Source organism: Andrographis paniculata, unplaced genomic scaffold (genome assembly GCF_009805555.1).
Source record: "Andrographis paniculata isolate CXL003 unplaced genomic scaffold, ASM980555v1 Contig9END, whole genome shotgun sequence".
NCBI classification, from domain to species: domain Eukaryota; kingdom Viridiplantae; phylum Streptophyta; class Magnoliopsida; order Lamiales; family Acanthaceae; genus Andrographis; species Andrographis paniculata.
Window position 1 is genome coordinate 3,106,320 of NW_026137639.1, and position 16,915 is coordinate 3,123,234.

The 16,915-nt window shown below is 33.8% G+C and overlaps 2 protein-coding genes across 2 annotated transcripts; both read left to right on the top strand.

Moving 5' to 3' along the window:
* The first annotated feature begins 899 nt into the window (after nt 1-899).
* Nucleotides 900-1,489, top strand: LOC127244445 (uncharacterized). Its single transcript, XM_051264996.1, has 2 exons — nt 900-960; nt 1,023-1,489. The coding sequence occupies exons 1-2, from the start codon at nt 900-902 to the stop codon at nt 1,487-1,489; spliced, it is 528 nt and encodes a 175-aa protein (XP_051120953.1).
* Nucleotides 1,490-5,740: 4,251 nt separating this feature from the next.
* LOC127244014 (40S ribosomal protein S15a-like) lies at nt 5,741-7,947 on the top strand. The gene is made up of 4 exons (XM_051264285.1): nt 5,741-5,892; nt 7,028-7,173; nt 7,291-7,451; nt 7,642-7,947. The coding sequence occupies exons 2-4, from the start codon at nt 7,041-7,043 to the stop codon at nt 7,738-7,740; spliced, it is 393 nt and encodes a 130-aa protein (XP_051120242.1). The 5' UTR covers nt 5,741-5,892; nt 7,028-7,040; the 3' UTR covers nt 7,741-7,947.
* The last annotated feature ends 8,968 nt before the right edge of the window (nt 7,948-16,915 follow it).

Consider the following 16,915-nt stretch of genomic DNA (forward strand, 5'->3'; position numbering starts at 1 on the left):
GTAGTGATTGTGTAAGCTTTTGATTCCTTCCAAGTGAAGTACTCCTGTGTATAAATAATGGATGCACACCCTTAATGAAAGAAATCAATTTCTGCATTTACTCTCTCAATTTGCTTACATTTTCCATAATTATCCCTATAGTGTATTACATATATATATATATAATATATATTCATTATATATTACATATACACAATATACATACACACGCACATACAATAAATACACTATATAATATATATATATCCTGCCCACTCACACATCCATATACATATATATATATATATATTTCATATTATATTATATATACAATATATAAAATAGTGGTTAGCGGTAGAGATAATTAATATTTCTATTGGCTAATCCTATAATAATATTACAACACGTTATCAGCACGATTATATATTTTAATTTCCGTAAGGTAATATTTCATATTTTATCTGTTTATTATGACTAACCTTGCCAAACAGGAATTTCTCCCTCTTCTTGTTTCTGGCCAAAATTATATGGCATGGGCTTGCGATGTTAAAATACATCTGGCATCAATGGGCTTGGAAAATACCATTGCCCGAGATAAAAACTCCTCGAGCCAAGATCGTGCAAAGGCCATGATCTTTTTGTGCCATCACATCGATGAGGCACTGAAAATGCAATATGTCACGCTGGAATCCCCACTTGAATTGTAGGAGAAATTGAAAGAAAGATACGATCATTTGAGGCTGACATTGTTGCCAAGGACACGAAGCGAATGGCAAAGCCTATGGCTTCAGGACTTTAAAACAGTCCAAGAATATAATTCTGCCATGTTTAAAATAACATCACAGTTGCGCCACTGTGGTGAAAATGTATTTGAATTTGATATGATGGAGAAAACTTTGTCCACTTTTCATGCATCTAACATGGTTTTGCAGCAACAATATCGCGAAAGAGGCTTCCAGAAATATTCTGAGCTGATCACCTGTCTTTTGCTGGCCGAAAAAATAATGAATTGCTGTTGAAAAATCACGAATCTCTGCCGACAGGTGCAAATCCATTTCCAGAGGCAAATGCAATACAGCCGGAAAATCCGGTGCGTGGTCGTGGGCAAGTCAGAAATCAGCGAATTGATGGCGATCGAAATCAGAATCGCGGACGGGGCGGGGCAAACGCATACAGTCACAATAATTATCAAAACAGGCCCCGATATGTGCCAAATCGACGTTATAATGGCAGAAGGCCGTACAGACCTCAACAGAGGATCAACACCGGGAGAAACAGAAACAATGATGAGGAATGCACCCAGTGTGGAATCAAAGGCCATTGGGCCCATGTTTGTCGCACAGCCAGTCACTTGGCTGAACTGTATCGGGCCTCAAAAGAAAGACAGGGAAGAATTGCCCCCGAAACAAATCACGTTGCCCACGATGACACATTTGACGATGTGATGAATGAAAATATCGCGCACCTGGATGCCGATGATCTGCTTGACATAGCTGGTGATGTTAAATGATAAAATATTGTTGTATCTATTTTGTTATTTTGATGCCTTCTGGCCCCCCTTTTTGTATTACCCCCTATAATATAAGTCTATTTTGATTATGTTACTAATACATGTCTTTTATTATTTTTACCTTCTTGCAAAGATATGGATGCCAAATATTTTGGATCCGATGACAACATCTGCCTTATCGACAGTGCTACGACTCACAACATTCTGAAAAATAAAAGTTATTTCTCCCATCTTAATATGGGAAAGACCACAATTGTTACTATCAGTGGTGCATTGAAAATGATTGAAGGCTCAGGAAAAGCTATTGTATATCTCTCAAAAGGGACAAAAATTGCAATTGAAAATGCCTTGTTCTCGAGCAAAGCTCGAAGGAATTTACCGAGCTTCAGTGATATTCGGAAAAATAGGTATCACATTGAAACATTGAATGAGGCAGAAAATGAATATCTTTTGATAACTCAGGTTGTGAATGGCAAAAGAATTGTGAAAGAAAAATTGTCATCATTTTCTATCGGTTTATATTACTCAAAAATCAGTGCCATTGAAACATATCACCTAGTAGACCAAATGGCTACTAGCGAATTTAAAACTTGGCACGATCGACTTGGGCATCCTGGCAATGTAATGTTGAGACGAATTGTTGAAAATTCAAATGGCCACTAATTGAAAAAGAAAAATATTTTGAGTCCGAGTGAATTTGCTTGTGCTGCATGTTCCCCAGGGAAGTTAATAATCAGGCCATCTCCAACAAAGGTTGGATTTGAATCCCCAGCTTTTCTGGAAAGAATTCAGGGTGATATTTGTGGACCAATAGATCCACCATGTGGACCCTTCAAGTATTTTATGGTACTAATTGACACGTCAACACGATGGTCACACGTATGTCTGTTATCTACTCGCAATCTAGCTTTTGCTAGACTACTTGCACAAATAATTAAATTGCGAGCACAATTTCCAGATCACCCGATAAAGAAAATACGTCTAGATAATGCTGGAGAGTATTCATCACATACATTTGATGATTACTGCATGTCAATTGGGATTACTGTGGAACATCCTGTTCCCCATGTACATACACAAAATGGTCTGGCTGAATCTCTTATCAAAAGATTGCAATTAATTGCTAGACCATTATTGATGAGGTCTAAACTTCCTGTATCATGTTGGGGACATGCTATATTGCATGAAGCAGCCCTCGTGAAAATAAGGCCGACCAGTTATCACTGTTATTCCCCCACTCAATTGGTTTCTGGAAAAATACCAAATATATCTCACCTGCGAATATTTGGGTGTGCGGTTTATGTTCCAATTGCGCCACCTCAACGCACGAAAATGGGACCTCAAAGAAGGTTGGGTATATATGTCGGGTATGAATCACCCTCGATCACAAAATATCTTGAACCAACAACGGGTGATTTATTTACTGCAAGGTTTGCAGACTGTCATTTTGATGAATCTCATTTCCCGACATTAGGGGGAGACAGTAATCAACTGAAAAAAAGAAATTTTGTGGAAAACACCACTTGAATTTGATCCTCGTGCGAAACATAGTGAACTTGAAGTTCAAAGAATTGTGTATTTGCAGAAAATTGCAAATCAATTGCCTCATGCTTTTAATGATGTCGCAAGAGTTACGAAATCATATATTGCAGCAGCAAATGCACCAGCCAAAATAAATGTCCTAAAGGGAAAGTGCCGAGTGCTAATGAGCATACTGCCCGAGTAAAACGTGGCAAACCGTTGGGTTCCAAGGATAAGAATCCACGAAAGAAGAAAATTGTAAATACTGGTGAGGAGATCAACAATGATCAGATACCTGAAAAGGTCAGTACAACCCCTGAAGAGGTTGATACTAAAAATTCTGATGAAAGTGATGATGAAGTTATTGAAACTTCTATTAACTATACCACGAGTGGAAAATATTGGAACAGAAAGAAAACAAACATTGGTAATGCATTTGCATATTCTGTAGCACTTGATATAATGAAAGATGACGAGGATTATGAACCAAAATCAGTTGATGAATGTCGGCAAAGAGATGATTGGGCAAAATGGAAAGACGCAATTAAGTCTGAACTGGACTCATTGAAAAAACGGCAAGTATTCGGCTCTATAGTCCAAACACCGGAAAATGTGAAACCTGTTGGTTACAGATGGGTATTTGTGAGAAAAAGAAATGAAAATAATTATATCACAAAATATAAAACAAGGCTTGTAGCCCAGGGTTTTTCCCAGAGACCGGGTATTGATTTTGAAGAAACATATTCTCCGGTCATGGATGGAATAACATTCAGGTATCTGGTAAGCCTAGCAGTACACAATAATCTTGATATGCGATTAATGGATGTGGTTACTGCCTATCTTTATGGCTCCTTAGACAATGATGTCTACATGAAAATCCCAGAAGGGATTAATATACCTGAATCATTCAAATCAAAGCCAAAAGATTCATATTCCATCAAATTACAAAAATCTTTGTACGGGCTCAAGCAATCAGGCCGAATGTGGTACAATCGTCTCAGCGAAAGCTAAACCGAAGAAGGTTATATAAATGACCCTATCTGTCCATGTGTTTTTATAAAGAAAAATGGGTCTGAATTTGTAATCATCGTTGTATATGTCGATGATCTCAATTTAATTGGAACTCCTAATGAAATCCAGAAAGCTGTTGAATATCTGAAAAGGGAGTTTGAGATCAAAGATTTTGGAAAAACTAAGTTTTGCCTTGGTCTGGAAATCGAGCATTTGGAAAGTGGAATCTTTATCCACCAATCAAATTATACCAAAAAGGTACTAAAACAGTTCCTGATGGATAAATCACATCCGCTAGGTACCCCAATGATCATCAGAGCACTCGATCCAGCAAAGGATCCATTTAGACCAAAAGAGGAAAATGAAGAAACACTTGGCCCAGAAGTGCCATATATGAGTGCTACAGGTGCATTGATGTATCTTGCTAACAGCACCCGACCTGATATATCATTTGCTATAAATTTATTGGCAAGATTCAGCTCATCACCTACTCGACGACATTGGAATAGGATTAAGCACATTCTTCGCTATCTCCAAGGAACAATTGATCTCGGGTTATTTTACTCGAAAGATTCTCGATATGAATTAATTGGTTTTGCCGATGCATGATATTTATCTGATCCTCATAAAGCCAAGTCTCAAACTGGCTATATATTCACCTGTGGCGAAACAGTGATCTCTTAGAGATCGATGAAACAAACTTTAACCTCCACTTCTTCAAATCATGCTGAAATATTGGCATACATGAAGCTAGTCGAGAATGTGTTTGGTTGAGGTCAATGACTCAACATATTCTAAAAAAATTGCGGGTTAATACCTGACAATAAAATTCCCCCAACTACATTGTATGAAGATAATACAGCTTGTATAGCGCAATTAAAAGGGGGTTACATTAAAGGAGATAGAACGAAACATATTTCACCAAAATTCTTTTTTACTCATGATCTGCAACAAAATGGTGAAATTAATGTGCAACAAATTCGATCAGATAATAATTTGGCGGATATATTAACCAAGGCATTGCCGACGGCAACATTTGAAAAACTGGTAAAGAAAATTGGGATGCGTCGATGAAAGGATCTCAAATAATGCTCAAATCAGGGGGAGCGAATTAATATAAGAATGTTGTAATCTTTTTCTTTCACTAGGATTTTTTTTTGTCCCACAGGATTTTTTCCTAGTAAGGTTTTAACGAGGCACATTCTTTATACAAAAGCATCCAAGGGAGAGTATTGTACACGTAGTGCACTCATGTACAAAACATCGATGCTACGCAGTGATTGTGTATGCTTTTGATTTCTTCCAAGTGAAGTACTCCTGTGTATAAATAATGGATGCACACCCTTGATAAAAAAAATCAATTTCTACATTTACTTTCTCAATTTGCTTACATTTCCCATAATTATCCTTATAATGTATTACATATATATAATATATATATTCATTATATATTACATACACACAATATACATACACACGCACATACAATAAATACACTATATAATATATATATATATCCTGCCCACTCACACATCTATATATATATATATATTTTATATTATATTATAATATATATACAATATATAAAATAGTAATTAACAGTAGAAATAATTAATATTTTTATTGCTAGTGTTATAATAATATTACAATATATATATATATATTTTTTTTTAAACCCAAAATTACATACCTGATAAACATGCCGATCCTCAACAAAAGCAACACAGAGGGCAATACGGTAATCTCGAAAATACGTGGCTACATATAAAATTTCTAAACCCTAGCTCACTTCGTTTCTCTCTCGCCTCCTCGCTCCCGTTGAGCTGCACTTCCTCAGCTACAGAAGCGGCGGCCGCCGACGGATTTTTAAGGTATTTGACTGCTCAATGTGATTAGGATATGTGTTTTGTATTCGTCTGACTAAATCTTGTCTTCTAGTTCTTTTCATGGTAACTCTACAATGTGTGGCATCGTTTATTATGATTATTATTTTTTTCTCCCCAATGACCGTGGTGGCGGTCTGAAGTTGTAGAAATAACGAAATTCGTTAACACTGGAAAGTTTTTGGTTTTCTGGACCGTTAACTGGATTGCTTCTTATGATTATGTGGTCAAGATTCGTGAATGCTTTGGGCATGTTACTTTTGTGTTTTTGTTGTATTTGGAGTTACCTTGAATTGTTTTGGAAACATTCGCGGTTAGGGAAATTACTGGAGCAGGCGAATCAAATATTCTTGAAAACACTAAAAACGCCTTTAATTTGAATAGTAAATAGGTCATGATGCATTGATCTTATTGATTTTTAAGTATAATATAAAGAAAAATATGTATATGTGTTTTTATGAAAAAGTGAGTATTGATTTGATTTTTGGGAGGGTAAAAGCTTTCCCCAAATCCCCAATCAAACGGTACCCATAGAAATGCATTCTTTTGTCTCTTGTCTCTGGAGATATATGAGATTTAGTCATACTAATGTCTAGCCTGTATTTGTCTTCTCTTGGTTTTTTTTGATTTAATTGTGATCTCAATAATGTGTTTTTGTTGCATATCGAATGGACTACGGAGTTATTCCGAATTTCTATTGTTTGTGACACCGATCCAGTGTTTTATTAATGTATCTGGAATTTGTATTTGAGGTGTTAGAATGTTCCATGTCGATTTATTTGGATCTAAATTCAGTAGTTACTGAAGTTAACTTCTTTGCTTGGGTGTAGTTTTGGACTTTTTTGGCACGTGACTCTGGTGTTTATCTTTTTTGCATTTATTTGAAGTGAAACGGATAAAATATACTTGTAAAAATTTATAGTTAAATTGATATAAAGCACTCTTAAGTGTTTGAACATTGTGCTTGGATATAAGATGATCATTAGTTATGGAGCATAGGATAGAGTTTTGTGAGAGTAATATTTGAATTAAAGGTATTATTATTATTAGTTAGAAACTGTAACTTTTGTGAAAATAATGTGTGAGCTTCCAAGCATAACAATCCCTCTTCATTATTTGACAGCGAGTGCTGGAAGATGGTGCGAGTGAGCGTCCTGAACGATGCCCTGAAGAGCATGTACAATGCTGAGAAGAGGGGGAAACGTCAAGTTATGATAAGGCCTTCTTCAAAAGTGATCATCAAGTTTCTTCTTGTCATGCAGAAGCATGGTTTGTTCATTTAATACTCGAATCCACTTCCCGAGTTATAAAAAAAAATACTAAAACTAAAACAAAACTATATTTCCCATTTTCATGACCTTTATTCATTTTTTATGTTATTTGAAGGATACATTGGAGAATTTGAGTATGTGGATGACCACAGATCAGGAAAAATTGTGGTTGAATTAAACGGAAGACTCAACAAGTGCGGTGTCATCAGCCCCCGCTTTGACGTCGGTGTCAAGGAAATCGAGCCTTGGACTGCCAGACTGCTCCCATCCCGACAGGTAATGATAATTCATAGAGCTTCAAGAATTTAGTCAATGCAAATATGGTTCAGTTTGCAAAATCCCTCACCTGCAGTGCGGGGAATCTTAAAAGTTTTGATTTGATGTAACTGTGTTTCAAAATTTTCTCAAGTACAAAAATCAATATTTATCACAAGTGTTTTGAATCGAGTTCGTGCTTCAATTGCAGTTTGGTTATATTGTCTTGACGACGTCCGCTGGAATCATGGACCATGAAGAGGCCCGTAGGAAAAATGTTGGAGGTAAAGTACTTGGATTTTTTTACTGAGTGGTACGGGTACGGTATGGCTTCCATTCTTTACAATGGAAGATAATTTATTTTTGATAAATTTGCACTTGCGAATATGATTGGTCCTTTTTGAGTTTATTTCAAGGTATTGGAACTATATAAGAACAGAGCTGTTAGGATCCATCCCTTTTATTTCTTTGTTTATGGTACTCTATTTTTGACTAAGGAGAAGCTATTTTATCTCAACATACTTATTTAATTTGCTTGTCTTGCCAATTTATTGAGAGTGTCACAATTTCTCAAGTATCAGAATTAAATGATTCTTTATGTGCTTTTTACCATCCCAACATAGTTGTAAATGGTGCATAGATATTGTTACACAGATTGGCCAATTTTGGGATTAGTTAGCTTTACAAGTAGTTGCCCAGATCAAGATATCATTTTATGATTTGAAATAGTGTACAATTACATAGCAAATGATTTTTCTTAAGGGTGTGTTTGTTTGGAGTTTTATTTGAATAGTAAAAATTTTGAATTTGAATAGTTGAGGTGTTAAATGTGATATTTTGAATGTAAAAGAAATCCGATCCCCCCGAACAAACACACCCTTATTAATTTGTTAAAATTGAAAGATGTTAGGGTGTGGGGTGTTTGGAAGATGTTAGGGTGGTTTGGTACCATAAATGAAAATGTCTCAAATTTTTCTTGATTTAATTTTTGCATTTTACTTTTACGATTTAATTTTAATTTATTTTTTATGTTTTTATTTTTCTTCCTATTATTTAATTATTATGATTTTTATGTTATTTAAATTTCATATCATATCTAAATTATTGTTAAAATAAATTATCAAAATAAAATGTAACTAAAAAAAATACAATAATACCTTTTCTTTTATCTAATTTATCATTTTTAGTTATAACTTTAATTTTTTGCAACTAGTAATATAGTTTTTTTTTTATTTTTTTTATGCATTGTAGTTTTATTTATATTTTTCAATTGAATTTTCTATTTTATTAAATAAAAGAATAATTTTTATTTTTATTGATTTCTTTTTTTTCTAAAATTTTATTCTCTACTATCATTTTTTTTTTCTAAAATTTTATTCTCTACTATCATTTTTTAAAATTGAGCATAAACTTGAACAATTTCATATTAGCATGAATTCGAATGTAATTTGAAGAATGTTAATCTTGAATATGTCAACCAAGTTAGATTATATGTCCAAATTGGCTGGCGAGTTTCAATAAGAAATCCTTTTAACAATCTATTCATTTTTTCATATTTTTTTTAATAGTAATTGTACTATCTGCCTAACATTATAAATATTCTTCTAATTTATAATATATTATACAAATGTCATTATAGGGTTAATTTAGTCTTTTTACTTTTATTTCTATTTTATCCTAATATAATAATAATATTTTTAAAATTTTGTGCAAAAAGTAAATGGATATATAGATATGGGATTGAGGGAGTACTTTGAATGACAAAATATATTTAAGGGAAACTTATGCATTAATCTTTAGTATTTCATCTGTTTCAATTCAAATTATTCTTTTTACTATTTTTGTGTTCTACTCAAAGTATTATTATTTTATTTTTAAAAAATAATCATATACTAATATCAAAATACTTTTAATTTTTACTTAAATTATAAATATATTATTACACTTATAATTACTTTTTATACATAAAGTCAAAAATTGCAAAAATATCAAAAAAATTTACACATTCTTATTAATTAATAAAATATTATTATTTTTTAACTTATTACAAAACTTCGAAGCTCTTTTTATTGATTTTGATGTATTAAGGATTTTATGAGATCCTATAGATGATGGTGATATTTGTTGTGTTTTCTGGAGATGTCACGTGAGATTATTTTAATTTCTATATTTTTAATGTTACGTCTTTTTGTTGAATGGACACTTGTTCATTGATAAGTCCCATAAACTTCAATGTTGGCAATCGGATTATATCTATATTGACTATTATTCGAATTGAGCTTGAACAACAAAATATTTAGGCAAAAGTGCTCATAACACATGGTTCGTCTAATGTGATTTTTTCGTCGGGTCTGATTTGCAAGATATTAGATTCGGCCGAGAGTTTACCCAGTGCGCACTTTCGGGTAACGGCTGCGGGTTCTCACGCCATTAAAAAAAAAATGGTACCCATAACATACCTGTGATTTGAAAACTCAGGGCCATTCCCTCTATGTGAATTCCTCCTCTATCTTTTTCAAAACTTTACACCAAACTCCCCCAGCCCTTGCGCCAAACCCCCCAGCCGTTTGAACTTAATGCTATGTGATGGATACGCGCTGATATTGCGAGTATTGTTGTATCAACTTCATAAAATCTACTTTAAATTTCAAATTTATCTTCTAAACTCTTAAATATCTGAAATGCGAATATCTGTTCTTCGTCTTCGAAATCGCGAGGTAGAAAAGATTGATTCCAAAATTCCGAGACTTCCGTTCTTGAACCAAGTTGAACCAAATTTTCGATAAATGCATAAATAGATACGCACACATTTCTTATCATGGTTGCTTCCAATATATATGTATATTTTTTTCCTTTTCTTATCATTATGTTTCTATTTTCTCAAAATGATTAACCTTAATTTGTCCTATTAATTGCGACTTTGAATTTTCCTTTGTAATTCGTCAATTTTAGTATGTGGATTTTTTTATTTTTTTTAGCACATAGAGGAGATATGGTGAGTTAGGGAGATGAAAGTAACAACAAAATAGGACAAATTCATTTCAAAAGTTGGGCAAATCTGCAACTCAAAAATCATTTTTATAGTCATTATCATTGCTTAAAACACACTCACTATACATATAACCATAGAAATTAGAATGAGTAATAAAACTTAGAAATCAAACCTGCGGAATTACAACAATAGCAACAACTTAAACCACACAAAACAGTAAAATCAAAAGTGTTTACTGCAGGAGATTTGGAGAAGAAGACAGAGGCGTGGGTGGGGGTGTTGCGGAGAAGACGTGCGTACAATGTGAGCCGCTCCTTTACATATATAGTGGTGATGACAGAGTTGGCGGAGACTATGCGAACCTGCCTGCATCATCAAAGTTTTAAAGGGAAGAAATTTGTGTGGGGGCTTCCATAGAAATGATTTGGCAATGGAGTCGGTGGCCTCATAGGTGGCTGGAAATCGACAAGATTAAAGATTGAAAACAAATTGCGTAAGAAATAAGATAGAGAAATTGAGTGTCATCAGGTTGGGCGATGTAGGGGAACGAAGGAGAAGCGTGAAGTAGGAGAGTATTGGTTGAGGGGTATAACGGTCTCTCACAATAAAAATTTAACTCCGTTACCTAGAATTGTTAAAAGAGGAGAGTGTGTAAAGCTTTAAGAAATACAGAGAAGAAATTCGCAATTTTTAAAGCATAAGGGGAAATAAAGCTGAGTTTCTAAACCACAGGTTTGTTACGGGCTCTTTGCCTATTTTTTATTGAAAATTTTAATTTATTAATTCTTATTTTTTGTTGTATAAAAAAATATGTAAATAAATTTAATTAAAAATGATATGGAGATGATTTGGACCTAAATCACTTGGCAATGAGATATTATTCTTCTTCAAATTCATTATATCTTATTATTATTTTACATTAAATTTGTTACATTAATAATACCTATACACATATAAGAAAATTATGTTAAAATTCTAACAAATTAATATAATAAACGGTAACATAATTAAAATTATAAAATATCAAATATTAATATATAAAAATATTATTATTCTATAATTATTATACGTTATTTATAATATATAATATATATTTGTATATATTATATTTAATATGAATATACTGCATATTATATTATATATATAACTTATAAAATTTGTTTACAAATCTAATCAAAGCTTCCGCCGCCGCCTGTCATTTTACATAATCAATAGTTGCATTATGACACGTCAACGATATCAAACATACCACATATTGTGTACATCGACAAGATATGGATACTTTTACATCAATGATCGACCGACTTACTCTTATATGTATATATATATATATATATGAGTAAAGGCGTTCCAAATAAAATAGAGATAATATAATTGTTGTCTTATTCTCTCAACTTACTCTCTTTCTTTAATATTAAATATATACATATATCTTTATTAAGGGTCATCATTACCTCTATACACATTCATATATATATATATACTATATATATCACACCCGTACACACACGCATTTATATATCAAATATATTGTACTTACCATTATATTATATTATTATTGTCGAGAGATTTTCGATATTTAGTTTTAGACTTTTTAGATTTAGATTTAGATTTGATCATATCCATTAGATTACGTTACTTAGATTTGAGTCTATTGAGTCTGTTTTAAGTTGCCTATATATAGGCCCTTTATTTTGATTATCAATAATGCAAGCTTTAGAGTTTCTGCAAAATATTTTAACAATTATTACATAACACGTTATCAGCTCGAAGGCTCTTGCCTATTTTATTTTTGGTAAGTTTTATTTTTATACTATCTATATTACCTATTTTCTAAACTATGGAAAACCTTACAAAATTTTCTTTTAAACCTTTGTCTCTCACTGTCAATAATTTCTGACTTGGTCCATGGATATAGAAATGCATTTGGTTTCAATGGGCCTTGTTCATACAATTGCCAGTGAAAATGCGACTACAAGCCAAGATCGGGCTAAGGCTATTATCTTCATCCGTCATAATTTGGACATTCCTTTACAGTCTGAATATTTGACGGTGAAAGATCCACTAGATTTGTGGAATTAATTGAGGGGGAGATTTGGACACTTGAAATACGTCACTCCCCCGAAAGCCCGACATGATTGTCTTAACCTGCGGTTGCAGGATTTTAAAACTGTTACAGAGTACAACTTTGCTATCCATCAGATTACATCTTAGTTGAAACTCTGCGGAAAAATTGTTACTGAGAATGATAATTTGGAGAAGACTCTTTCTACCTTTCATGCTTCGAATGTTGTGTTGCAACAGCAGTATCGTGAGAAAAACTTTCAAAAGTACTCACAGCTCATTGCATGTCTTTTATTAGCTGAGCAAAATAATGAGTTACTGATGAAAATCATCATTCCCGGCCCACTGGTTCCAGTCCGTTCCCTGAAGCGAACGAGATATTTTATGAACGAGGCCGAGGACGTGGTAGAGGCCGTGGACGTGGTCGCGGTCGTGAGAGTCAACGTGGTCGATATACCCCTTACAATCGCCGCCAGTTTTGGCATTAACAGGATGCAGAGTAAACCCCAATATGGGGATATAGCCGAAAAGGCTAAACAATGAGAGAGGCAAATCGGCATTTGTAATCGGTGTGGCATTGAAGGGCATTGGGCGAATACCTGCAGAACGCCAAACACCTAGCCGATCTTTATCAAGCCTCACTGCAGAAAAAGGGGAAAGAGGTCGAGACTAATCAAGTTGATAACAATGACGACCTTGATGATGATCTTCTGGATTACGACACAACGCATCTTGATATAGCGGATTTTGTCGTAGATCCAGCAAACCACTAGTGATAGACATATTATGTCATTTTATATTTTGTAATATTTAAATTATCGCATATTACCTTTTTGTAATGCATTTTGTAATACTTATATATGCCTTCATTAATATTGCGTTTATTTTATATTTGAAGGTTAAATGGATGTCAATGATGCAAATATATGTTTCATTGACAGTGCAACAACACATACTATATTAAAATACGAAAAATATTTCTCCCATTTGAAAAGAGAAGATGAATGTCAATACAATAAGTGCCAGTGCCAAATTAATTGAAGGCTCTGGAGAAGCCATTATATTTCTCCCCGCGGAGATGAAAATTGTGATACAGTATGCACTGTTGGCCACTAAAGCTCAAAGAAATTTACTAAACTTTTAGGATATTCGAAAAAATGGTTATCACATTGAAACTATGAGTGATACCAATGGTGATTTTTTATTGATCACCAATATCATTGATTAAAAAAATGCATCATTGAGAGATTACCCTCACTCTCTATCGTTTTATATTATGCCAAATTATGCGTTGTTGAAACACACCTCACGGTAGATCAAAAAACTACCGATTTTTAAATATGGCATGATCGCCTTGGGCATCCTGGCAGTATAATGATGAGACGAATAATTGAGAATTCGCATGACCATTCATTAAAAGGTCAAAAAGTGTTAAACTCAAATGAGTTAACCTGTGTTGCCTGCATTCAGGGAAAATTGATAACCAGACCATCGCAAGCTAAAGTAGGTATTGAATCACCTACATTTTTTGGAAAGAATACACGGGGATATATATGGACCAATAGACCCACCGTGTGGGTTATTTATATATTTTATGGTGTTTATTGATGCATCTACCAGATTATCACATGTTTGTTTATTATCTACTCGCAATATGGCATTTGCGAGATTGCTTGCCCAAATTATTAAATTGCAGACACAATTCTCCGATAATCCAATTAAGAGTATACGTCTAGATAATGCTGGTGAATATACATCAAATGCATTTGATGATTATTGCATATCAATTGGAATTAATGTAGAGCACCAAGTTGCTCATGTTCATACACAAAATGGCATGGCAGAATCACTTATTAAAAGATTGCAATTGATTTCTAGACCATTACTCATGAAGTCTATGTTGCCCGTTTCAGCTTGGGGACATGCAATCTTACATGCAGGAACACTTATAAGAATGAGGCCAACAAGCTATTATAGCTATTCCCCGATGCAATTAGTATTTGATCACGAACCAAATATATCTCATCTACGTATTTTTGGGTGTGCTGTTTATGTTCATATTCCACCCCCCAAACGTACAACAATGGGTCCTCAACGTAGATTGGGTATTTATGTCGGGTATGAATCGCCGTCAATTATAAAATATCTTGAGCCTATGACGAGTGATTTATTCACTGCAAGATTTGTAAATTGCCATTTTGACGAATCATATTTTCCGACATTAGGGGGAGACAGAAATGAACCAAAAAGGGATATTAATTGGAAAATCCCATTGAATTTTTGTGATCCTCGTACAAAGCAGTGTGAACTAGAAGTTCAACGCATTATACATTTGTAAAATATTGCAAATCAGTTACCGGATGCATTCAATGACTCGAGCAAAGTTACTCAATCATATATCCAAGCTGCTAATGCTCCGGCTAAAATAATTGTCTCTAATGGACAAATTGCAAGTTCTAATGAATCAACGACACGCTTAAAGCGTGGGAGACCACTCGGTTCCAAAGATAAACATCCTCAAAAGAAACGAATAATTAATAATGATAATCATGAAAATATCATGAATGACATTGATAAACCTCAATCTAACGAGGAAATCAACCCTGAAATAATTGCTACAAAAGAGCACGATCGTGAAGAACATGATGAGATTATTGAAAACTCAATCAACTATATTACTTCAAGAAAATGTTTGAACCGTAAATAGGCAATTATTGATAATGCCTTTGCATACAGTTTAACACTTGATATCATGGAAGAAAATGAGGGTCCAGAGCCAAAATCGGTTCATGAATGCCGGCAAAGAAATGATTGGCCAAAATGGGAACATGCGATTCAATCAGAGTTTGACTCATTAAACAAAAGGTAGGTCTTCAGACCAATTGTTCAAACACCAGATGGTATAAAACCAGTTGGATACAAATGGGTGTTTGTACGAAAAAGAAATGAGTGTAATAAAATTGTGAGATATAAAGCCCGTCTCGTGGCTCAGAGATTCTCACAAATACCTGGAGTATATTTTGATTAAACATACTCTCCAGTTGTTGATAAAATAACATTTAGATACCTTGTGAGCCTAGTAGTGCGAGAAAAGCTCGATATGCGTCTTTTAGACGTAATTACTACATATCTGTATGGTTCATTGGATACTAATATTTATATTAAAGTTCCTGGGGGATTCAATATGTCTGAAACATGCAAATTAAACCCAAGGGAATCATATTGCATCAAATTGAAAAAGTCATTTTATTGACTTAAACAACCAGTGCGAATATGGTATAACCGTCTAAGCGAATGTTTAATAAAAAAAAGGTTATATTAATAATCCAATATGCCCATGCGTCTTTATCGAGAAAAATGGATCAAATTTTGTCATTATTGCAATATATGTTGATGATCTCAATTTAATTGGAACTCTTGAAGAGATCCAAATTGCAATTGAATATCTAAAGAAAGAATTTGAGATCAAAGATTTTGAAAAGACAAAATATTGTCTGGGATTACAAGTGGATCATGTTAATAATGGAATATTTATTCATCAATCCACATATACCCAAAAGGTATTAAAGTAATTTTATATGGATAAATCTCACTCCCTGAGTACACCAATGGTGGTTAGATCCCTTGATCCCAATAAAGATCCATTTAGGCCAAGAGAAGAAAATGAAGAAATACTTACCCCAAGGTACCATATCTCAGCGCTATTGGCACATTACTGTACCTTGCAAATTGTACCAAGCCAGATATATCTTTTTCAGTGAATCTACTGGTCAGGTTTAGCGCATCCCCCACAAAGCGCCATTGGAATGGTATCAAGCACATTTTTCATTATGTTCAAGGGACTCATGACCTCGGTCTATTTTATTCGAGTGAATCTCGAAATGAATTAATTGGTTATGTTGATGCTGGTTATCTGTCTGATCCACACAAAGAAAAATCTCAATTGGCTATTTATTTACTTGTGGTGGAACTGCAATCTCTTGGAGATCTACTAAACAGATGATAACAGCTACTTCTTCAAACTATGCTGAGGTTTTAGCAATTCATGAAGCCAGTCATGAATGTGTTTGGTTGAGCTCTATGACGTACCATATTCATAAAAATTGTGGCTTGATTTCTGATGATGTATTACTTCCTACAATATTATTCGAAGATAATGCAACTTGTATAGCTCAGTTAAAAGGAGGATATATTAAAGGCGATCCAACAAAGCTCATATCTCCGAAGTTCTTTCTCACTCACGATCTTCAGAAAAGTGGTGAAATTAATATGCAACAAATTCGATCGTCTGAAAATTTTGCAGATTTATTTACGAAGGCACTACCGACTGCAACATTCAACAAACTAGTACAAAGACTTGGAATGCGTCGGATGAAAGACATCAAATAAAGTCCAAAATAGGGGGAGCGCATTAATACAAGAATGATGT